At 42.4% G+C, this 26,146-nt stretch overlaps 1 protein-coding gene across 1 annotated transcript in view; it reads left to right on the plus strand.

Moving 5' to 3' along the window:
• The window catches only part of PRPH2 (peripherin 2), a 30,893-nt gene extending 6,082 nt beyond the window's left edge, over positions 1-24,811 (plus strand). Inside the window, exons 2-3 of the mRNA XM_073628436.1 lie at positions 14,706-14,952; positions 23,253-24,811. Of these exons, the coding sequence (XP_073484537.1) occupies positions 14,706-14,952; positions 23,253-23,477 (472 nt within the window). The 3' untranslated portion in view covers positions 23,478-24,811. The remainder of the gene's footprint in view (positions 1-14,705; positions 14,953-23,252) is intronic.
• The last annotated feature ends 1,335 nt before the right edge of the window (positions 24,812-26,146 follow it).

Below are 26,146 nucleotides of genomic sequence, written 5' to 3' on the forward strand. Positions count from 1 at the left end.
AAGGTTTTTGAATTTGTCTACATTCTCCACTGACACTACCAACTGTGGAAGGGAGTGCCACATCCTTATTGCCCTTATTACTCTAACAGTAAAGAAACCCTTATGCAGTTTAAAGAGGAGCTCCTACAAATACCGTAGCTTCTGACTTTTAATATTAGGACACTTACTTATCCACAAACCCAGCAGTGTCTTCTTCAGCCGAGCTCTCAGTGCTCCCGCCGCTATCTTGGCTGAGGGAAACTGGCAGTAAAGCCTTGTGGGAGAAGGGCTCTTACAGTTCACTACCGCAAACTGCTCAATCTAGTAGGATCTCGTTCCCTTTGTTATTCACTTGGGCACTTGCAGCTAAATGTAGAAGGATAACTGTATAGGGATGTGTGTAGGGGACATGGACTGACTGTAATTTAAAGTGGTAATAAAGGTTTGGCTTAAAAATATTAAAAGAATAACAGATATGTTATACTTACCTGCTCTGTGTAATGATTTTGCACAGAGCAGCCTTGACCTGCCTCTTCTCGGGTCCCCCATCGGCGCTCCTGGCTCCTCCTCCTTGACCAGGTCCCCCAATAGCAAGCCGCTTGCTATGGGGGTACTGATGTGTGCTTGCTCCCGAGCCCTGCTTTATGCATCCGCCCATAAGACACAAAGAGCCGTGGCTTGGCTCCGCCCCCACTCTCTTCTCATTGGCTCACTAGCTTTGATTGACATCAGTGGGAACCGATGGCTCCTGCTGCTGTCTCAGCCAATGAGAAGAGGGAGGCCTGGGACATCTGAGGCTCTCGTGCACATCGCTGGACTGAGAGGGGGTTCAGGTGAGTAATAGGGGGGCTATGGTGGGAACAGCACACAGAAGGTTTTTTACCTTCATGTATAGAATGTATGAAGGTAAAAAAAACCTTCAGCCTTTACAACCATCTCTTCTATTTGTTTGTTTGTCTATACAGTTAAAGCTGAACGATGGCCACGCAAAATGAAATCAGTATTTCCTTCTACTTTACACTTCTAAGCAATCTCTACCTTGTTTTTTTTTTTTTTTTAAAGGAGAGCTCCAGAGAGATAAAATAAAACAACCAGTATTCACCACTAATTTACTGTTTTCTCTTTTTTCGTCCGCTAAATATCCTCTCTTTGATGGCCAGCATCATTCAATCTACTTCCTGTAAGTCCAGGTCATCCTGGACCCACCTCAGCCTGTGACCGGACACTGAAAATAGAAGGAGCACAATAAAGAGCTGATCCCATCACACTGATTTCTCCTTCTCTCTGCATGCTTCATGTCAGCTCCTGAACCGATTGGTTCCATGTACTGCTTCTCCCTCTTACACTCCATCCCTGCTGTACAGGGATTGAAAGAGGCTGATACCAGTCAAATTCAGGTTCTTACACAGCTTGCAATAAAAAATGAAAACAGTTCGGGCATCATCTACTAACCCACTTAAAGTTATTATTATTAATATTAATATAATACTGGATTTCTATAGCGCCAACAGTTTATGCGGCGCTTTATAACATAAAAGGGAGACAATACAGTTACAATACAATAAAATACAAGAGGGTTAACAGGGCCCTGCTCAGAAGAGCTTACAATCTAATAGGGTGGGACAAGTGGTACAAAAGGTTGTAACTATGGGGAATGAGCTGATGGATGTGATAAAAGATTAGTTGGAGGTGTGATAGGCTTCCCTAAAGAGATGAGTTTTCAGGTATCGCCTGAAGGTAGCAAGAGTAGGAAATAGCCATACAGATTGAGGTAGAGAGTTCCAGAGGATTGGGAGAGGCTCTGGAAAAGTCCTGGAGATGAGCATGGGAGGGAGCTAGAGAGCAGGAGGTCTTGAGAAGAGAGGAGAGGATGATTTGGGTGATATTTGGAGACAAGATTGGTGATGTAGCTTGGGGCAGAGTTGTGGATGGCTTTGTATGTTGTTGTTAGTATTTTGAATTTAATTTGCTGGGTGATCAGAAGCCAGTGTAGGAATTGGCAGATAGGGGTGGCGGACACTGAACAGTTGGTTAGGTAGATGAGTCTGGCAGCAGCATTTATGATAGACTGAAGAGGGGATAGCCTACGGAGCTTTTAGTAAATATTCTATCACCGAATTTACCATAATCTATAGTCCCAGTACAACAAGGATCCAAGTCCTCTGATCCTTAAAAAAAAAGTTCTCCTATCCTTAGCCCTGGAATGTGGATGGGTATTTCTAGCTGCTCTTATCCCGGCTAGCGGTCTCCATAGTGGTGCCAGCAGCAGGAAAGAAGAGATCTTCAGGTCAGTGTGAAGCAATACACTGGGAATAATAATATAGGGCTCCTTTCACACTGATGTGCTGCCGTTTACCCACACCATGGGTGCAGTGCAGTGTACCTGCAGCCTTCCTGCGGGTTTGCTACGTTTAGCCATAGACTTCTATTATATCTTGCTGTCTTACCACCCCCAACTTTACATGTTAATGAGCCCTAAGGGTACCGCTGCTGAATGCAACTAAGGGCTCATTCACAAGTGCAGCACAAGTGCTTCTGCTTTGAAAAGCGATCAGAGTGTGTGTTGATAGGTGGTGAGGGGGCGAAATGTTGCCTTCTCACCACCTGATATAAACCCATGATTGCTGTGCAATCCACATGTTTGCGATACGGTAGTACTGCAATTAGAGTTTTAAATCAGGTGTGAGGAGGCGACACTGTGCCCGGTGATCTTTGACTTCTGTGTTTTTCAGGTAGATCTCCACCTCATTAAGTTTGCCTAACCCTAACTTAAAGTATAACTAAAGGCAAAACTTTTTTTTTTAGTTTTGGTTAAAGTGGAGAGGAATTATAATGCTTGTCAGTTTTTATGGCTGTCCCCCCATTACAGATACACACCTTCTCTATTTGTCCTGTTTACATTAATCATTGAAAGTGAAAGTAAAAGAAAATTCCAAATTTTGGGTGGTCCCCCGAAAAGTAATAGAGGGGAAATCTTCCAAAGGGGACCCTAGTTCTGGTGACTTGGGGGTCCCCAAGGAATTCCCTTAATTTAAAGGGCTTTTTCTCTCCCTTCCTGTTTGGCTATGGGACAGGAAGTGAAGGGAAACCTCCGCAATGGAGTCTAATGTCAAGAAATGCCCAATCTACATATCTTAGATATGGCACATTAATCTTACTAATGTGTAGACTGCGTATCATTTCATGGAGGCATGAAAAGATTTGCAGGTTCGCCCACAGACTATGGAGTTGATTTACTAAAGGCCAATAGACTGTGTACTTTATAAAGTGCAGTTGTTCCAGAGCTTAGTAAATTAGGTAAAGTTTCATTTGGCAAAGAATTCCCAATAACGTGCAAGGAAAAAAAAAAAACAACAACAACATTTTTGCTTGCATGTAATTGGATGATGGAAGTCAGCAAAGCTTCTGCTCATTTACTAAGCTCTGGAGCAACTGCTCTTACAGTGTACTATTTGCCTTTAGTAAATCAACCCCTATATGTAGATTACACTGCACCTCCTACTTCAGCAGTGTGGTACACGGTAAAGATAGAAATCAATGAGGTTGATTTACTAAAACTGGACAGTGCAAAATCTGGTGCAGTTGTGCATAGAAATCAATCGACTTCCAGGTTTTTTGTCAAAGCTTAATTGAACAAACTGAAGGTAGAAGCTGGCTACCTTGCAGAGCTGCACCCCAATGTTATGTTTCATAGTGACCAAGTTCAAGAATATTTATCTCTATGCCCCCAATAATAAAAATAGTGTGTGGTGGTGCTGAATTAGAATGGTATCCCGGGTCTGAGCTCATTATAGTGAGGTGCAGATGGCAGTTCAGTGTGAGACTTGTCGGATCAGAACCTTGGCTGCTCAACTCCTGTAGATACCAGCAGTGTGGGCACAGGTTCTTCAGAAAAGTGGAATCGGTGGAATAAGGTGCATGAAGAGTCATACGACTTGGTGGTTAAGATCCAAATTTTTATTGGTAGCCAGATAAAACATATACAGCTAATGCATTTCTGCAGATGCAGATTAAAGCACTCCCTTTCTAAGGGCTGCAGGGCAAAAAAGAACATATACAGATCCATAGGAATATATTTGGACACGGGCACATTTTTCATACTTTTGGCTCTGTATGCCACCAGAATTGAATTAAAATGAAACAATCCAAATGAATTTGAAATGCAGACTTTAAGCTTCAATTGAAGGGGTTGAACATAAATATCAAGTACAAATTTTAGGAACTGCGACCATTTTTATACACAGCCCCCTCAGGGGCTCAAATGTAATTGGACAAATTAATATAATCATAAATAAAATGTAAATTTTTTATATTTTGTTGAGAATCCTTTACTGGCAATGACTGCTTGAAGTCTGGAACCCATGGACATTACCAAAGACTGGGTTTCCTCCTTTTTGATGCTTTGCCAGGCTCTAACTGCAGCTGTCTTCAGTTGTTCTTTGTTTGTGGGTCTTTCTGCCTTTAGTTTTGCATTCAGCAAGTGAAATGCATGCTCAATTGGGTTGAGATCAGGCGATTGACTCGGCCATTGCAGAATATTCTACTTCTTTTCCTTCAAAAGCTCCTGGGTTGCTTTTGCAGTTTGTTTTGGATCATTGTCCATCTGTACTGTGAAGCACCGTCCAATCAACTTTGTTGCATTTGGCTGAATCTGGGCTGACAGTATATTTCTAAACACTGCAGAATTCATCTGGCTGCTTCTGTCTTCTGTCACATCATCAATAAACACCAATGACCCACTGCCACTGGAAGCCATGCATGCCCATGCCATCACACTGCCTCCACCATGTTTTACAGATGACGTTGTGTGTTTTCGATCATGTGCTGTTCCAAGCCTTCTCCACACTTTTGTATTCCCAACATTCTGGTACAGATTCATCTTAGTTTTATTCGTCCAAAGAATGCTTTTCCAGAACTGGTCTGGCTTCTTTAGATTTTTTTTTGACAAAGACTTATCTGGCTTTTCTATTCTTCAGGCTTATGAATGTTTTGCAATTTGTGGTGAACCCTCTGTATTTGCTCTTGTGAAGTCTTCTCTTAATTTTGGACTTTGACAATGGTGTATCCACCTCCTGGAGAGTGTCCTTCACTTGTATCGATGTTATGAATGGGTTTTTCTTTACCATGGAAAGGACCCTGCGATCATCCAACACTGTTGTCTTCCATGGAAGTCCGGGCCTTTTCATGTTGCTGAGCTCACCAGTGCGTTCTTCTTTCCTCAGAATGTACCAAACTGTTTATTTATCCACTCCTAATGTTGCTGCTATCTCTCTAATGGATTTGTTTCGCTTTTGAAGCCCTACAATGGCCTGTTTCACTTGCATGGACAGCTCCTTTGAATGCATGATGTAGGTTCACAGCAATAGATTCCAAATGCACATACCACACTTAGAATCAGCTCCAGACCTTTTACCTGCTTAATTGATGAAGAAATAAAGTAGAAGTAGCCCACACCTCGCCATGAAACAGCTTTTGATTCAATTGTCCAATTACTTTTGGTTCCTTGAAAAAGGGGGGTTGGCTATTCTTAAGAGCTGTAATTCCTAAACCCTTCCTCTGATTTGGATGTGCATACCCTCAGATTAAATTGAGAGCGTGCACTTTCAGCCTTTATTATATAACTATAGTTTGAATATGTTTTGGTAAACACCTACAAAAAACTAAAATTGTGCCTATGTCCAAATATATATGGACCTAACTGTATGTGGTTTCTTGGATACTGTTCTCTATTTATTTGTATAGCAGTCAGAAAGGTGTGAACAGAATTGTAATACAACATAAGCTGTTGGGTTTGGATGGGAACAAAATTGTAATACAACATTGGAGATCAATTCTACTTAAAACCAAAGTTGTAGACTAAACCATACCCATTGAGTTGATAATTTACATTATATTGTGATTCTGTGCCCATACCACCCATCTATGGGACTACCATCCAAAGAGATACAGAGCAACAACCCCCATAATTGCATATTTGATTTCCACCATTTATAGTGATACAGTGCATCCGGAAAGTGTTCACAGCGCTTCACTTTTTCCAAATTTTGTTATGTTACAGCCTTATTCCAAAATTTATTAAATTCATTATTTTCCTCAAAATTCTACAAACAATACCCCATAATGACAATGTGAAAGAAGTTTTTTTTGAAATCTTTGCAAATGTATTAAAATAAAAAAAATGAAAAAATCACATGTACATAAGTATTTACAGCCTCTGCTCAGTACTTTGTTGAAGCACCCTTGGCACCAATTACAGCCTCAAGTCTTTTTGAGTATAATGCTACAAGCTTGGCACACCTATTTTTGGGCAGTTTCTTCCATTCTTCTTTGCAGGACCTCTCAAGCTCCATCAGGTTGGATGGGGAGTGCACAGCCATTTTCAGATCACTTTAGAGATGTTCAGTCGGGTTCAAGTTTGGGCTCTGGCTGGGCCACTCAAGGACATTCACAGAGTTGTCCGGTTGCCACTCCTTTGTTATCTTTGCTTGTGCTTAGGGTCGTTTTCCTGTTGGAATAATGAACCTCCACCCCAGTCTGAGGCCCAGAGCGCTCTGGAACAGATTTTCATCAAGGATGTCTCTGTACATTGATGTTTTCATCTTTCCCTCGGTCCTGACTAGTCTCCCAGTTCCTGCCGCTGAAAAACATCCCCTCAGCGTGATGCTGTCACCACCATGCTTCACTGTAGGGATGGTATTGCCCAGGTGATGAGCAGTGCCTAGTTTCCTCCAGACATGACTCTTACCATTCAGGCCAAAGAGTTCAATCTTTGTTTTATCAGAGCAGAGAATTTTGTTTCTCATGGTCTAAGATTCCTTTAGGTGCCTTTTGGCAAACTCCAGGCGGCTGTCATGTGCCTTTTACTGAGGATTGGCTTTCGTCTGGCCACTCTACCAAACAGGCCTGATTGATGGAGTGCTCCAGAGATGGTTGTTTTTCTGGAAGGTTCTCCTCTCTCCACAGAGAAATGCTGGAGCTCTGTCAGAGTGACCATCGGGTTCTTGGTCACCTCCCTGACTAAGGCCCTTCTCCCCCGATTGCTCAGTTTAGCCGGGCTCTAGGAAGAGTCCTAGTGGTTCCAAACTTCTTTCATGTACGTATGATGGAGGCCACTGTGCTCATTGGAACCTTCAATGATGCAGAAAAAAATTCTGTACCCTTCTCCAGATCTGTGCCTCGATACAATCCTGTCTCTGAGGTCTACAGATGATTCCTTGGACTTCTTGGCTTGGTTTGTGCTCTGACATGCACTGTTAACTGTGGGACCTTATAAAGACAGGCGTGTGCCTTTCCAAATCATGTCCAATCGACTGAATTTACTGGATTGGTGCCCTGGGGAGACCTGGAACCTGAAAGTTGTGTGGTGTTTGCACTGCTCGCAATGGCCATGTGCGAGGAAATGCACGTACCATCAACATTTTGAGTGCCTGTAACCAGCTCTAAACTGAAAAGGCAATCCACCATCCCCGGGTGTTCAGACTACAATACTGTAACTTTGTAGCAAGTTATAAGGTTAGAAGATGCCGCAAAGGTTTATCTGTGTCAGACAACTACTGAAACTTGTTAAATGGCTTGTAAATGTTCTCTGAGTTCTCTGAGCCCTTCAGAGCACTATCAACAGGATAAGATTTGACACCAAGCAGGGGCGGTCACTGCCCGTCCGCGACCTAGATGGGGCTGGATAACCGACTGGGTAGTCCGGGTGACCGGACCGACTTAGTGACAACGGGGAGCAGGGTGGGGTTGTGCAGCTGGCCAAAATGACCGATCCGGGTAGGGGGTTGTTTCCCCCCCCAAAATAAAACACCAGCTGCCACTGACACCAAGCACACCTATATTACCTATAGGTGAAAGATTCATCATAGACCTGTCATATTTGGTGCCTAACTAATCAGAATTTAATTCTGCTAAATAATATGCTGGTTTTTGGATTGTGAAAGCTTGCCATATGGAAATATAGGTATACCCAGAATAGTTGGCATAGAGGGTGTATCCGCTGGGCATAATAAAATACTTCAGCTGTGAGGTTTCGGTTCACCATCGGAACTATTAAAAATTCCTGAAAGTCATGTTAAGAGGACCAGCGACTCTTGCAACATCAGATTAGACTTAATCTTCAAGTGATCTGAACTCTGCACTGTACGGAGACCAGGCAGACTCCATTGAAAGTGATTGTAAAGTCTCATTTTTTTTTTTTTAGGTAAAAATAACAAATATGTCATACTTACCTTCTCTATGCAGTGGTTTTGCACAGAGCAGCCCAGATCCTCCTCTTCTCAGGTCCCTCTTCCGCTCTTCTGGTCCCTCCCCCCTGTTGAGTGCCCCCACAGCAAGCTGCTTGCTATGGGGCACCCGAGCTGAGCCACAGCTCCCTGTGTCCATTCTGACACAGAACCGCGGCCCGGCCCCGCCCCCTTTCTCTTCTCATTGGCTGACTGACTTTGATTAACAACAGTGGGAGCCAATGGCACCACGATGCTGTCTCAGCCAATATGGAGGAGAGTCCCGGGCAGCCGAGACATTCCTATAACATCGCTGGATAGAGATAGGGCTCAGGTAAGTATTAGGGGGGCTGAGGGGGGTGCTGCACACAGAATGTTTTTTATTTTAATGCATAGAATGCATTAAGACCTTCTGCCTTTACAACCACTTTAAAGAGCAACTCCTCCACTTCCTTACCTGATTTACTGGGTACTCACCTGCCCAGTGAATCCAGCCTCGTCCTGCAGCAATTTTGGTGTGATGGCCGGTGTCCCATACCCATCATTACGGTCCTCTTCAGTTGGCTGCCTCTTCCCAGTTCAGGCAGCCCAGCCGATCTGTGAATTGGCTCCTGCGGCCTACTGGGATATGTGACAAGATTATCCCACAGGGCTGTTGGAACATGACAAGTCATTCCAGCCTAAGCCAGAATGGCAGTGGAGGTGGGACTGCCTAGAAAAAGTACAAAAAATAAAAATAAATATAAAGAAAAATACCCCCCTCCCAAAAAAAAGCACTGTTATAATTGTGGAGGGGTGCACAGCCATGGCCTTCAGAGCAATTTGCAGAGTAAAGCTCCACTTTAAAGTATAACTAAAGGCAATTTTTCTTTTCAATTTTGGATAGAGTGGAGAGGGATTAGAATGCCTATCAGTTTTTATTGCTTTCTGTGTCCCCGCTAGGGAGATTCAACCTCTCTATTAGTCCTGTGTACCATTATCATTTAAAGTGTAAGTAAAAGAAAACCACATTTTGGGTTGTCCCCAGAACAGTAAAAGGGAAGAAATCTTCCAATGGGGACACTAGTTCTGGTGACCTGGGGGTCCCCAAGGGATTCCCTTAATATGCAGGGATTTTTCCCTCACTTCCTGTTTGGCTATGGGACAGAAAGTGACGGGAAATCTCCGCAATGGGACACAGATAGTGAAAAAAAGTGTGACAGGGGTTATAATCCCCCGTACTCTATCCAAAATGGAAAAATATTTTTTCACTTTTAAACCCATTTATTTTAGAGTTGAAAATGTTTTTATTATGTCAACATTCAAAAAATGTAATCAAGACAACAGTAATGAAGTAAAACAGCAAGTCAGCATAATGGCTATCGCCCATAGCATCACATATGCAGACTAATAGTACATCATAGAAACTGTGGGTAGTGTCACATTAGAGAAACCAGGTGGAATAAAAACATTTTGATATAGTCCATTGTGCAAATGGCAAAAGAACCGAATAAACTTTTTGTTGTTGTCCTAAAAATCAAAAGAAAAAGGACAAGAAGACAAAAAGACAAGAAGAGAGAAACCAAAAGGGTGGGGAGGAAGAAGGAAGGGGAAGAAAGGGGGGAAAGGGGGGAGTAGGAATGGGAAGGGAGCTGGAATGAGGTAGGATCTGAGAGATCAAGAGAGGTGCCACAATTAAAATTATTTAACATAAACAAGAGGAGAACTAATAAGCGAGATAACGGGGAGAACAATGTCTCAAACCCACACCGCAGGAAACTCAGAGTCAATGGAGGGCTTGAGATGACCCTGCCGGGGTCGAGAGCATAGCTTAGGAGGGTATCAGAGGAAGAAAAACGGATCCAAATAAACCATAAGACCTTTTACTTGTTGAAAGTGTCATTATCAAGGGCCAACATCTCCATTCGTTTTATGTCATTCACAGTAGAAACCCATAAGGATAATGGTGGTGTAGTTTCAGTCCTCCAATATAAAGGGATGAGCTGACGTGCTGCGGACAAAAAGAAAAGGAGAAGGTTCCTTTTCTGGGACGCCATAGAGCCAGGGAGCATAGAAAAAAGGGCAATCTTAAACCCATTTTTTTTTATTGTTGTGTGTGTCTGCTGTTTTTTGTTTATTCTTTTTTTTTTTTTTTGGAAAAAAGAAGATTTTGGTACAAAAACAGAGCCTATTTGGGCACACCCAGGCTCGAAACATATACATCAAAGAAAAAAAAACATATACATTCAGCAACAACACTAGTACCCGAACTGACACTAAACCAGTAATACACTCCACTTACCACTTAGGATTCCTACCAAAAGGCGCGATTCGCTCAGAGTCTAAGGTATGTAATAGATGGAGGATAAAGTTCTCCACAGATCGAAAACCAATATGATCCATAGTGGATGCTCTAATCGCTTAAGACACAAGGGATTGATCTGTTTAACCCAGAGGTCCTTGGTCTGCATTGGTAGAGGGGGCCTTAATCCATATATGCCACACTTTATGGAATTTTTTACGGCAGCCCCTTGATAGGTATGTGGCTTTATATAAAGGTAACTGGGAGTTATTTGTTTCCACTGTCATGCCCTGTACACACGGTTGGACATTGATCGGACATTCCGACAACAAAATCCATGGATTTTTTCAGACGGATGTTGGCTCAAACTTGTCTTGCATACACACGGTCACACAAAGTTGTCGGAAAATCCGATCATTCTGAACGCGGTGACGTAAAACACATACGTCGGGACTATAAACGGGGCAGTAGCCAATAGCTTTCGTCTCTTAATTTATTCTGAGCATGCGTGGCACTTTGTGCGTCGGATTTGTGTACACACGATCGGAATTTCCGACAACGGATTTTGTTGTTGGAAAATTTTATAGCAAGCTCTCAAACTTTGTGTGTCGGAAATTCCGATGGAAAATGTGTGATGGAGCCTACACACGGTCGGAATTTCCGACAACAAGGTCCTATCATACATTTTCCTTCGGACAATCCGACCGTGTGTACAGGGCATAATAAAGTGGGAGCAGATGTAGACTTCCACTGAAGCACAATAAGCTTCCTCGCATAAAATAAAAGTAGTCCAACCAGGGTTCTTGGGGCTCTGCGGTTGGATAGGGGATCCACCGGACCCAGTAGACATACCTCCACTAACTGAGGTATCTAGATAGTGGTTTCTGAGCCGATAAATTATATTATATCTGGCCAAAACATTTGAATATGAGGACAAAGCCAGAAAATATGGATAAAATCCACTGGCTCTGCGAAGCACCGTCAGCATGCTGCAGAGATGGAGGGATATATCCTGTGTAATCATGCAGGAGTGAGATAAATTTTGTGTAGAATTTTAAATTGTACAAGTCTATTACTAATTGAAGTGTCTGCTTTGTAATATATTTTCTGTAAATATTTCTCACACTGTTTTTATTTAAAAATCAAAGTTGAATTTCTGAATACTTTGCCTTAAATTAAGAACTCTGCCTCAATGAAGAAGCTACCATAGTGTAAATGCTGTTACATTCCCCTCTGGATGTGGCAGCAAGTGACACTGATATTTTTTTATTGGTTGCAACAGAATGCCAACAGCGGATTAAGCACTTGGTGGTGGCTGCCGTGTGTGTGTGTAAAGGGTTGACTGCTTAGTTGACCTGTGATGGTCACTCTCAGCCTGCTGGTTCTTGGATTGTTGTCCTCCAGCCTGGAAAACCTCTGCACAGGGTAAGGCTGAGAGAATGTCACATTATGTATAAAAGATTTGTATTTCCTCCAATTACAATTACCGCAAACATGACTTTTCAGCAAGAGAGTCAAGTGTCACATATAGGCAGTGGTGTATTTAGGTTTTGGCCTGCCCTTGGCCTGATTAAACTCGTGCACACCCCAGTTTAAACATGGCCCACCCTTCCCTGTCAATGCCACACACCTTCCTGTTTAAGACCCGCCCCGTCATCTGTAAACCACACTTCCTCTTTAGACTCCACCAAGGCAGCAGCTGGTGTGAATAGACCCTAAGCTCCTGTGTTGAGAGGCTTTTGCTTGCTGCAAGTAGGTTTTCCACATCTATGCAAGTCTATTGGAATGCAAAATCTGCATGAAACACAGGTAAAAGCACGTCAGAAGGAGGTCAAGTGCACCTGTCAATGAATTCTGAATGATCACTGAAACATCTCAAACTGATGTCAGAACAAATGCCAGTGCTAAGTGATTACAAAGGCACTTCGAGTGGTGGAAGTGCTCATATTCACCTGCTAAAATACCCCTAAATGACATCACTTTGGGCCAAATCCATATTTGTGGATTATTGTATATAAGAGGCTTCCCTCCTCTCTTCTCCACGCTATTGACACAGAGAGCCCTGGGAGGAAGTTACGTTACATATATACATATGTAACGTAACTTCCTCCCAAGGATGCCGTGGAGGAGGGTAGGCAGAGCATTAGATTGCTAAGACCTGCTGCCAGTGCCACACTTACTAGTATTGCCGGAATGCCAGTATTATTAAGTGCAGCCACCGGTCTGTCCAAACGTCAGGCCAGCCATATTATTATACTGCAGCAGTGCGGCGACTTTATGGGGAAGGCAGACTGATTTATAGCACTATTTATAACACTGATCGCTGTATACATATCAGTGGTCCCAAAATATTGTCAAAAGTGTCCCATCTGTCCGCCACAATGTCACAGTCACGATAAAAAAATCGCAGATAACCGTCATTACTAGTAAAAAAAAAAAAATAATAATGCCATAAATCAATAACCTAATTTGTAGGCGCTATAACTTTTGCACAAGCCAATCAATATACGCTTATTGCTTTTTTTTTTTTTTTACCATAAATATGTAGAAGAATACACATCAGCCTTAACTGAGGAAAAATTTCTATTTATTTTTTATTAAATGGGATATTTATTATAGCAAAAGGTAAAAAATATTGTTTTTTTCAAACTTGTCGCTCTCTTTTTGTTATAGTGCGAAAAAAAAAATGCAGAGGTGATCAAATACCACCAAAACAAAGCTCTATTTGTGGGGAAAAAATGATAAAAAATGTGGGTACAGTGTTGCACGACCACGCAATTGTCATTCAAAATGTTACAGCGCTGAAAACTGAAAATTGGCCTGGGCAGGAAGGGGGTGAAAAGTTTTAATAAAAAGATACAAGGGTTTTACACTATAGTGGCCTTTCTTGTTCTTTCCATGGAACTCTCTATGTGAGCTGGTATATTTTGGATGCATCCTGGTTTAAAGTATAATCAAAGGCTAAACTTTTTTTCTAGTTTTGAATAGAGTGGAGACGGATTAGAACGCTTGTCAGTTTTTATTGCGGTCTGTGCCCCTGCTAAGGAGATTCACCCTCTCTGTTTGTCCTGTTTACCGTTATCATTGAAAGTAAAAGAAATCCCAAATTTTGGATTCTCCCCAGAAAAGTAATAGAGGGAAAACCTTCCAATGGGGAATCTAGTTCTGGTGATTTGGGGGTCCCCAAGGAATTCCCCTAATTTGCAGGGAATTCCTCTCACTTACTGGTTGGCTATGGGACAGGAAGTGAAGTAACATCTCCAGAAGGGGACACAGATGGTGAAAAAATCTGAGTTATAACTCTCCCTTACGCTATTCAAAATGAAAACAAAGACAAATTTGCATATACAGTAGTTCTACGTTAAGAGTGGAAGTGACCCTAGAAGGTTTTATCCACTGGGGAGACACAAGCACTCAATGACCTACCATACAAATGGCTGATCATGGTAATCAGGTGAGTTCTCTGGTATGGTGGTGAAGAATCACGGATGATAAGCACAGGAGACAATAAAAAATGGAGTGATATTATTGGAGGATATCTTCACAGCATAGAGCAGTTATATTCTCTGCATGGACACTTTATTAATGCATGGGCACTTTAATATATTTAAAGTTGTATGATATTTATTGGTTTACGAATAAGGCACATTTTAGCGCTGTATATATTTATTTATCTATTTATTTATTTCAGGTACTTATATAGCGCCGTCAATTTACGCAGCGCTTTACATATACATTGTACATTCACATCAGTCCCTACCCTCAAGGAGGGTAGGGACTGATGTGAATGTACATTCACATCAGTCCCTACCCTCAAGGAGTCTTAAGGTCCCTAACTCACATTCATACATACTAGGGACAATTTAGACAGGATGCAATTAACCTACCAGCATGTCTTTAGAGTGTGGGAGGAAACCGGAGTACCCGGAGGAAACCCACGCAGGCACAGGGAGAACATGCAAACTCCAAGCAGGTAGTGTCGTGGTTGGGATTCGAACCAACGACCCTTCTTACTGCTAGGCGGAAGTGCTACCCACTGCACCACTGTGCTGCCCATATATGGCAATTAATATTTTTTGGGCACTAAGTTTGGATGTTTGAATATAGCAGCTGGTGCGTGTCTTATAGATCCTAGCGCTGGTGAATAGTGGTTATATTGCACAATATTTAGGCATGTCTCTTACTTCTGGCTAATCATTTAACCTTCACATTTTTCAATGCAGCCGGATTAAAAGTAATGTGGATGGAAAATACTTGATTGATGGAGTCCCTTTCAGCTGCTGCAACCCCAACTCTCCCAGGCCATGCATCCAGCTTCAGATGACCAATAACTCTGCCCACTACAGCTATGACCACCAGACGGAGGAGCTCAACTTGTGGACCCGGGGCTGCAGGGAAGCTCTTCTCACTTACTACACCAGCATGATAAGTTCAATGGGGGCCCTTGTGCTCCTCGTCTGGATCATGGAGGTAATAATAATAGCACTCAAAAACAGAATCTCCTTGTTTGCTATTTTTTCTTTCCTTGTTCTTTGCAGGATATTCCTTTAAGTAAAGCTTCGACCTTGGTCTGAAATGATGAGAATTTGCTTTTTTATGCTCCTCATGTACTGAAGAATGCAATTCATTAACATTATTCTTCGGAAAAAGAGAGCCCCAACCCAACAATTTGGCATAGGGGCAGGGAGATGGTTGCAAGAAAACCTTTGGAAGCTTGGTAGAAAAGGTGGATACTGTCATGCAGGAGTGTTGCTAGACCCTGGCACCCAGAGCATGTGCTTGGGTCTTCTACAGAGTGCTTCAGGTCTCCTTTAAGATATGAAGGTGATACATTCTATCCAATATACAGTAGACACAGAGCCGGGACAAGGGGTGGACAGAAGGGAAGGCTGCCCTGTGCGCAGCATGTATCGTAGGGATGGGGATCTCGCAAGTTCCTTCTACTATAAGGCTTACAGGAGTAGTGACAACGGCATCACTACTTCTGTCAGCCCAGCTCTGAAAGTGGCAGGGAGAGGGAGAGGAGGAGAGAAGCGGGAGGAGGTGCGGGCTGTGTTCTCTTTCCCCCTCCTCCTCATAAGCTCGCACATAATGAAGGGGGGGCAATTTGACATTTTTGCCCTGGGCACTAAATGGTCTTGCCCCAGCACTGAGTAGGCACACAGTATAATTTCATCCCATCTATTAATTATTTTGTAATAATGATGTAACATTACAGTTTTTAGACCAATTCATTTTTGTTCAGATAAAATAAAGTGGTTATCATGGAACTCTACCAGCCCCTAAATTTTATAACCTGTGTGCCCGGAGGCCAGAAACACACCTTTAAATATTCAGTCCACACTAAATCAACTTGAAAACTGACTTCTATTAAATCTTGGGGACTCCAGTGTGAAGCTGCACCCACAGCCTACTTCTAATACAAGGTGGTGCCATACCTCCTATTAGATTTTTATTGACTTTATTATGGAGAATGGGGTAGAAGAGATAAAGATTTAGAGGACAAAAACAGGGATCCACAAATCACAGCATTATTCCAAAAAGATAACTAAAGCTAGAGGGTTACCCACTTCATAGACATCGGACACAAAAACTGCATTTTTAGAACGCAACCTATCGAATTCTACTGTTGGTCTTCCCTATACATGCAAGAAAAAATGTGTTTTGGTTCAGTGCCTAAGATATAAGTGAATTGTGTTGTAAAAGTTGATGTTCTAAACAACTGGTCCTTGAAAAAATCACAGCCGCAGTTATAATGTGTACTGGTGTGAACACAACTTAGATATTATTCAGTAATCAACCGCGCTTAGTATTGCATAAAAAATGTGAACAAAATATTTTTTTTAACAAAAAATTACAAGACTATATAAAAGTCCCATTCACTTTTCCCACAGTGCATGTGCAGGTGCTCTATAGAAATATTTCACTTTGGTGCTTGATCCGACTAGTGCATGTAGTGCCCCATATGAGTTTGCACTCACCAGATAAGTGTGACCAACTATTACTAGTATGGTCAAATGCGCTTGTGGGACATGTCCCCTTAAATCCAGTGTCTCCTGTGCTAGGTTTTCCCGATGTTGAAGACCCGATCATACCAGGGATATAATAAAAAGAAAGCCAATAGCGTAAAACTGTTTTTTAAAATGTATTGATAAAGGTAAGGGATATTCTCACTTGTATTAGAACCTGGCACTTGCTGTGTACAGCACTGGAAATAAGTGGGGCCCGCCGTATCGCTTACACGCCGGGAAGTGCGGCTTGGGTCCCTGTCCAAAGATGGTGTCGGCAGAAGTTACGTCACTTCCGCACCAATACAAGTGAGAGAATCCCTTAGCTTTATCCAATAAATTTTAAAAAATGATTTTAAACTATGGGCTTCCTTTTGATCATTTCCCTGAGTGGTATGATCGGGTCTTCAGCATCAGGCAGACCTAGCACAGGAGACACTGGATTTAAGGGGACATGCCCCACAAGCGCATTTCCAGGCTCCTTGAAATTTTCTGAATTGCAGTAGTAGCTCAAGTGGGCTTTTGGGCTCCATTTACTGTTATTTCTCATGTATTGCAACAATTGTCCTTTTGATGCCCACATATTGTAACAATTGCGCATGTATTATATTGCAACCTCCGGTTGTCCTGGTACACTGAGTGCATGTCATCAACCCCTTATGACATGCTAAATTCGCTGCTGTTATCTTGACAGTCCCCCATAGTCCTACTAGCTTCCCAATCTCAGGCTTGTGAAGTTCTAAAAGTTACAAGGTATGCCAGCAAGGTATCTCTCTCTCTTTTTACTTCCTGCATTACCAACACCTTTCAAACTTCAAAGCCAATTTAAAATCTGGTGTCTAAAAGAAGCTTCTTTGTACTGACTTTTTTTTTACATTAGCAAATAGGTGTTCCAACATCACAAGCAGATGTGTTCCAGGATCAACAGTTGCCAGACAAAAGGGACTGGTGTAGTACAGAAAAGTCTACAAAAAAAACCCTAAAATGTTGAATGGGTAGTCTGTGCACCCTGGGCGCATCCCAAGGCTTTATTTCGATTTGACTGGGTGTACATTTAAAGCTTGCGTTTACCTGTATTTGAAATGCACTTTGAACCCAGGTCAGCTTTACTTGAATAGTAGTACTTTTCTCAGAATGCAGCGTATACTAGCGGAGTTGTGTTTGCATTGCAGGCAATGCAGCTCAGATGCAACCTTTTGCATTATAAAACATGCATTTAAATTGTTACTAAACCCACAACAGTAAAATCCGTCTGTATATGCAGTAAAGCATGCTTGTTATACTTACTGTGAAACCTAAGGGGTTAACCCTCGGCATTGTGTAAAAAGTCTTTGACGTAAAAATGGCATTTGACCCCCATCTTCTCTGATCCTTCCCTTCTTCCACTGTCCCTAATCCATCTGCTGATAGTAAATAGCCTTAGGGGCACTCTGCACATGCTCAGTTTAGTGGGTCTTGCTAGAGATTTTTTTTTTCTTGGGAGGGTGCATGTGATCACCACAGAGCCAATCAGCACTGTACAGACAGAGGGTCAGGGGCCATGCAGCCTCATAGGACAGTCAGAGTAAAATGGAAACACCTCCCAAAAGCTTTAACCAGACCCTGATAGAAGTCACGAGACTGTTATATACTGCTGATCAGAAAAGGTACAGTAAAACCTTGGACTGCGATCATAATTTGTTCCAGAAACATGCTTGTAATCCAAAGCACTGGTATATCAAAGCAAATTTCCCTATAAGAAATAACTGAAACTCAGATGATTCGTTCCTCAACCATTTATTCATAGGTCTTTCAGTTTATAGTCTATATAAAAAGATCATAGCAATGTGATAAGTTGTGTAACCATAAAATGTCCATTTACAATTGGCAGCCTCCACAAGGGGATTAGAAGCTAAATCCAGCAGGAGCTACAAAGTATAAAAGAGAAGAGAGGCGCCTTTAAGTGTAGCACTATGGTTACTTTTAACCACTTCCATTCTGGGCCTATTCTGGCACTCCTCTCCTACATGTAAAAATCATCTTTTTTTTTTGCTAGAAAATTACTCAGAACCCCCAAACATTATATATTTTTTTTAGCAGACACCCTAGGGACTAAAATAGCGGTCGTTGCAACTTTATCTTGCACGGTATTGTGCAACAATTTTTCAAACGCGTTTTTTTTGGGGAAGAAAAACAGTTTAATGATTTAAAAAATAACAGAATAGTAAAGTTAGCCCAATTTTTTTGTATAATGGGAACACTGACGTTATGCCGAGTAAATAGATACCCAACATGTCACGCTTTAAAATTGCACACACTCATGGAATGAAGCCAAACTTCGGCGATGCTTTAAATTTTTTTACAGGTTACATTTTTAGAGTTACAGAGGAGGTCTAGTGCTAGAATTGTTACTTGCACTCTAACGCACGCGACGATACCTCACATGTGTGGTTTGAGCAGCGTTTACATATGTGGGCGAGACTTACGTGCGTGTTTGCTTCTGGGCACGAGCTACCGTGGACGGGCGGTTTAAAATTATTTTTTTTTCAATTTTTTATTTTACTTTATTTATTTTTATAATTTCTTTTACATTTTTTTTATATCACTTTTATTCCTATTACAAGGAATGTAAACATCCCTTGTAATAGCAATCGTTCGTGACAGGTCCTCTTTATGGAGAGATGCGGTCCACGATCTCTTGCTTACCAGCCGTGATCGCAGCTTTGTTTACATTTGCGGCCCGGACGTGACGTCATAACGTCGCACCCGGGCCTCCGATGGTCATAGAGATGACTGGTGACCATCTGGTCACCGGAATTCTCTATGGTCGTCATCCAGCGGCGGCAAATTCTTTCTCTGGGTCCCTGATGGCACGGGAGAGCCCAAAGAAGGACCGGATGGTGGCGAGGAAGAGGGGTGGGTGTCCCATCCCGTCACCTGTAAGAACGATCAAGCAGCGGAACTGCCGCTATGATCATCCTTATGGTGCACAGAATCGCTGGCTGAAAACAAGGATATCTGAATGAAGCCTGTAGCTGCAGGCATCATTCTGATATTGCCACTGAAACTCAAAGACGTCATATGACACCTTTGGGGCGAGAAGTGGTTAATGAAGGTACGTTTAGCAACTCATATGGTTGATGATTAAAACAGGCCCATCTAAGTATGCAGGCACCCGGGGTAAAGCTGTCCACATAGACCGTCCTTCACACTGCCATCTCTCACCGCTGTCAGTCTGCAATCATGACCGGGAAGACTACCCTGCAGTAGAGCGATCTGAAAGTGAGGCTTAAAGCGCTCATGGAGTGCAGTGTGGGAGGGAGGAGGTTGATGGCAGTGCGGAGGACATTCTATGTGGACAGCTTTACCCTGGATGCCTGCATACTTAGATGTGCCTCTTTTAATCATCAACCAAGTGAGTTGCTAACTGTGGTACCTTCATTAACCGCTTGCCGACCAGCCGCTGTCATACTGCGCAGGTCGGCACAATCCCGAGAACCGTCGTAGCTGTATGTCGGTCCCTTTAAGCGGGATAGCAGACACGCGCCGGCTGTACTGCAGGGCTGCAGATGCGCGTGTCCGGCGCAAAAGGCAGAACAGGGACATGTGTGTAAACACACAAATCCCTGTTCTGTGAGGAGAGGAGACAGATGGTGAGTTCCTACTAGCTAGGAACCACGATCTGTCATTTCCTCCAGTCACTCCCATCCCCCTTGTTTATAGCGCAAAAAATAAAAACAGCAGAGATGATCAAATACCACCAAAAGAAAGCTCTATTTGTGGGGAAAAAAAAGGACATCAATTTTGTTTGGGTACAGCGTCGCACAACCGCGCAATTGTCAGTTAAAGCGACACAGTGTTGAATCGCAAAAAATGGTCTGGTCATTGAGCAGCCAAATCTTCCGGGGCTGAAGTGGTTAAATGTAACCATATTGCTACACTTGGAGGCGCCTCTCTTATCTTTTATACTTAGTTGTGACTTGACGCTACTTGTATATACAAGACATCGCTTGTATATCAAGTCAAAATTTATGAAAACATTTTGCTTGTCTTGCAAAACGCTTTCAAATCAAGTTACTCTCAAACCAAGGTTTTACTGTATTTAGAAGTTTATATTTATTAAAATAATTGCATTTCCAAGTTCTGTGTACTGTGGGAGACCTGATATAAGGAATGCAGGCTCCTGGGTTCAGTAACACTTTAAACGGCACTGCATTTGTAAAGCTGAATTTTGGTATAAGCAAGTATTGTCTAAATATAAGAGTTATGTGTATTCTTACTGGAATATTGGTGTGCTTTGTGTATTTCTTCCAGATCTGTGTAGTAATTCACTTTTCTTCTGTGCAGGAGCTCCCTGTAATAAAGACCGCTCACTGCTACTCTCTCCTTGTGCAGGGTGACTGGTCTTGTCTCCGCCCCCTCCTATAGTTTCCTGCAGACAACCTGTAGTGGGTGGTTCCTGCCTCAGCTCTGCTCTCTGCACAGGCTGTGTAATGCACATGGATGATGTTATTGTTACATTGAATTTGCAAAGACATTTGGTGCACACAAAGTGGATTTATATTGTTTGTGGCTTTTGATGAATATATTTCAATTAAAGTTTTGTGCTCAAAGTTCAGTTGCAAAGCCTGTCAGGGCAGAAATATGGCAGCTGCTATGACTGATTTTATATATATATATATATATATATATATATATATATATATATATATATATATATATATATTTACACACACACACACAAAGTCATGCTCCTGGGCGCTCATCCTTCTGCATCTCTAACTACCTGCTCCATCACTGAAGCAGAACAAGCAAGTGCATATCAGATAGCATCGAATCTGATATTGAACAAAACAGAGCGATAAGAAATCTGAAGCATGCACCTTCAAAAACAAGCCATCAATAGCAGCTCCCATATTTTTCTTAAAGCTTGTAGGCGGAACCCAGTGCTGGTACCCAATAGGGATTAATGGCACTCCAAGACCAAGTGAAATATTCAGAAAAAATGAAATTCCTCCCCACCAATGGGATTTTAAATGGAAACACCACCAAAGTTATATAAAACACCTTTAAAAGTAAGATCACTCACACAAGTGGTGATCTGTAAAACCACATAGAACAAAACTGAATTGCATAGTCATTGCAAACATTTCAAAGCGCATAAATATACATATGTTGTCCAAATTCTCTCCAGTATTCAGAAAAGGATCTTCGGAACACTGGAGAGAATTCAGACAACATATCTATATTTATGCACTTTGAAATGTTTGCAATGACCATGCAATTCAATTTTGTTCTATGTGGTTTTACAGATCACCACTTGTGTGAGTGATCTTACGTTTAAATGTTCTAATAAACATTGGTTTTATATAACTTTGGTGGTGTTGTTGCGTTTAAAATCCCATTTGAAGGGGAGTTCCATTTTTTCCTGATACCCAGGGATGTGGAAACCACCAAGCATGTCTTTGTATGGTGGAAACATTTAAACAAAAAAACAAAGTGAAATATTCAGTTATATTAGAACAGACAAATGTGACTGTTGCACGTGGTATGGGAAGCGGCAAGGGTCTGCTTGCGATCCCTGCAGTCTAATATTACATCTTGACGAAACAACAATTCAATATGTAACTAGGTCAGAGTCCTGTAACGCAGCGCCAGAAATTGGAAGCTCAATGCACAGCGTGTACCAGCTGGCAACAGCATCTGATGGAAGAGGGTGGCCATAGATTGAAAGTGCACCGCATCGGAGTTCTATGCGAGAGAATTCTCAGTCTACGATCTAAGCCCCAAGGAGCAAAATAGCAGGGGTCCAGACCCTGTCCCTCCTCGCCAGGAACCTTTCCCTATCTCTACACACTGTCCCTAAACAGTGGGGAGCCCTATCCCTAAACTGCCCACTTTACAAAATGTGCGCCAGCCACAGTGGGATAGTGTTATGCATTAGCACTGCCTTCTCCAAAGATGGCCCCAGGGGTCACTCAGGGTTGCAGGGTCCAATCCAAACTGTTACCCTGATGACACCAATAGAAGCCCCAGAGGAACAAAGTTCCACTTAGCTTTCATTCCTCCACCCGTACAGCAGCTGTGACACAGCACCACCTACAGGTGGGGAAGGGGGTGGGTGCCTGTCCTCTTCCTGGCTCTGAAGATTCAGGGCTGCAATGGTGAATAGGTTCAGATCTTCAGGCAGAACAGCAGTACAGATTGTTCCCTGGGGACATGCCCCTACCTTCTTCGTCCTTGACTGAGAAAAGTTCTTTCATTGATCACACTGCCTGTAACATGGGATTCTCTCCCCCATTCACAGACTGTTATAAGCTGTGTAAATCAATGAGAAAACTCTGCTCATTGAAGGAGGAAGGTGGGGGCATGTCCCCACCGGATCATCTGCCCTGCTGTTCTGCCTGAAGACCTAAAGATGTTAGAAACTGCAGAGCCAGAAGCTCAGAATTAAGAAGAGGACAGGCATCCTTGCAGTGAAGAGTTCTCCAGGATCTGGTTACCTACACATTGTGGGGCATACTTCACTAGAGATAAGTGATGTGACTAAAGCTGTAGGGAATTTTTTTTAAGCTAAAATTCAGCTTTAAGAAGATATAAATACTTTATTTAATACATCAGTGGGACTGAGCTTGTTCTTATAATATATGTAAAATTTTCACTTGGGGCACATGTAGAGGTTCTGGAGCTGTAGTGCCATGGCTGGTGTAGAATATTTTTTTAAAAACAGAACTAGAAGGGATATGCAATGCAGTTTTAATGGAGTTGTAATACATCCCACAGATCGCTGTCATGATTGGGCTGAGGTATCTGCACACATGTCTGGAAAGCATAGACAACCCTGAAGACCCCGAATGTGAGAGCGAAGGTTGGGTGCTGGAGAAGAGCCTGAAAGAGACTTTTTCATCCTTCTGGGAGTCCTTGAGAAGTTTGGGTAAGCTGAACCAGGTGGAGAACGCGGAAGGTGATGGAGGAGACAAGGGTCCATCAGTCGCCACAGTCAGCTGAACTCCAGGACCCACAGGGACTGTGAAGACATCTTTACCAACGTGAATTTTATTTCTGCGCAAAAAAAAAAAATATGCGCATCTGCTAAAATGTCCAGACATCCCCCTTCATTGCACAGCGGTTTGTGCTGCATACACTATCAATTCTTTTTCTAAATTGCACTTATCCAAACTAAAGAGGGTCTCTGCCAAAAAAAATATATAATTAGATTAAAATTGCCCAACCTCCTAACATTTTGTAAGAATGAATTCAGTGAAGGGGACTGGACTAGTAATTATTTAACATTTCTCCCTTTAAGTTGCTACCATAAATGTGCTGAAAAGGAATTCCTTTATATCAGATTGAGAGACAGAAGGTTTTTCTGTATAGTGTTGCATATACATTTATTTTTACAGGCCTGTTAAGCACCAAACGATCACTGGCTCCATAACAGCCTGGGATGTTGTACAATATTATATCAGATAAAGGCTTGTTTGTTAGAACACAGGGCTATAGCTGGTTATTCTAGAAATGGGAAAATTATTTTGAGTCACTAGTTTCCAAAAATCTGGAAAAAAAAAAATGTTTAAGCTACACCTATAAGCCAGTTTGTGCTTACATTCTATTAGAATTTTATTGCTGCCTCTAATCGGGTAACAAAATCTAAAAGCTGAGATGTTGAGGCACAGAGGCCTATGGGTAACACGGATGAACACATAACATGATTAGACACAGCTAAGCTGCCATTTTGTCATCTTGCAAGGCCCCATTCACATGGGCGCTGAGGCCTGTAGTCCGTCAATGGACTGCGTTTTTATGCTGCTTGAGGCACCAGGTGCTGCTTGCAGGCAGGCCATCCAAGTCTATGGGTATGCCAATTTGACAGGCCTGGAGGTACGGGTGAGCAGCCTCAAGTGCACACTGTCTGCATATGGGGTTGCTTATCAGCATGCCTGCAAAATTGGGACAAGCGGCTGTATCAATGCACCCACTACATCCCCATAGGCCTGAAAGGGCTGCTTGCACACAGCACCTGGAGGCTTAAGACACATATAAACATGGCCACTTCATGGACTACGGGCCTCGGCGCCCATGTGAATGAGGCCTAATTGATAAATAAATACAGTTTGTATAGTTACTTTATTCTGGCTGTTGCATCACAAGTTTGTCTTTCTGCATCAAACATTTAATACATAGTCAGACAAGTTTGTGGCTGAAAACCACTACCAGCATTTTGGAGTAAATGAAAATATGACTAAAGAATTCTGTTTGTTCACCTGACTTTACACTGCAAGCTTTATGGATGATAGTGACACAAATAAAACATGTAACAGTGATACGTAGATTGGATGCAACTCAGTGTAACCTGTGATGTATTTGTGCTTATCCAACCCCTGTCACAAACTAATTTGAAGGCAGCCACTCAATCCGCCCTACGATAACATGGGCGATGAAAATTGGGAAAAGTCATTCATCATGTGCACAATGTAATACAAAAATACCAAGCACGGAGCTATACAAGATGAAGAGGAGGAACTTTGTGTTTTCACAGTTATTGTTGACTGCTCTCCATCAAAATAAAGCTCTTTTTCTGATAGTTACTGGTCCGTGAACTCTCACAGACCACATATTAATTAGTGGGAGCAGTTTTACCTCTAGAACATTTTATGCTGTAGGGATGGAAAAGGTCAGATGGGGCCATCCAGCTAAGGCCAACTTCCATCTTCCAATGGCCAAGGTGGAGAGGCTGGTGGATCACATCACGGTTTCCACCTTGGCCAATGAAAGGAAGCCTTGTATTTGTTGATTAAAAATACAAGGCTTCTCTTGAATGGGTAGAGAAGCATTGAGCCCCGACTCAAATTCTAGCAGCACATGGGAAGTGGACTGTACTGCTGCTGGAACACAGCACTTCTTCCTGTATGCAGCTCAGTGGTCTCCAAACTGCAGCCCTTTTGGGTATAATTCCTCCCATTGACACCAACAATGGGGCACAATTCCTTCCACAGACACCAACAATGGGGCACAATTCCTTCCACAGACACCAACAATGGAGCAGCATGCTTTCCATTGACACAATGGGGCACTATTCCCTCCACTGACCTCAACAATGAGGCCCTAGTCCTCCCAATGACACCAAAGATAAGGGCATTGTTTACTCCCACTGGACGCCAAAACATTTTCCAACCCCACTGGCCCTAGTTTAGCCCCTCTAAAATCTCAAGAACAGCAAACTGGCCCTTTGTTTAGAAAGTTTGGAGACCCCTGATGTAGCTAATACTACTACAGTCCATTACAGTACACCTTGTCCCAAACTATTTAAAGTGCAGTGAAACCTGAAATTCTACTTTAAAAGCAACTGCAACAGGTTAAAGGAACATCAGCACAGGACAGTCAATGACCTAAACATTGCCTTGCCCAGCGAGTCCCAGTTCCAATTGCAGCATCAGGAGAGTAGATTCAAGGGGTGGCAGGGGAGCCTTTTGAAAGAACCTGAACAAAGCACCTATGGAAAGGAGGGTATGCATGCACACTTGGACCGATGTCGGCATGGTCAGAATTAAATTGAACCTTTGTGGATACCAAGTTGGAAGCTGCCATTCCTGACCTGACTTTTAAAGAAGCAGGCTTCAGTGGTGTCACTTATTTTGATTCTGCAAATTGAAACTCTAAAAGAAACATGCAGTTTG

This window comes from Aquarana catesbeiana, linkage group LG04 (genome assembly GCF_042186555.1).
Source record: "Aquarana catesbeiana isolate 2022-GZ linkage group LG04, ASM4218655v1, whole genome shotgun sequence".
Lineage (NCBI taxonomy): Eukaryota > Metazoa > Chordata > Amphibia > Anura > Ranidae > Aquarana > Aquarana catesbeiana.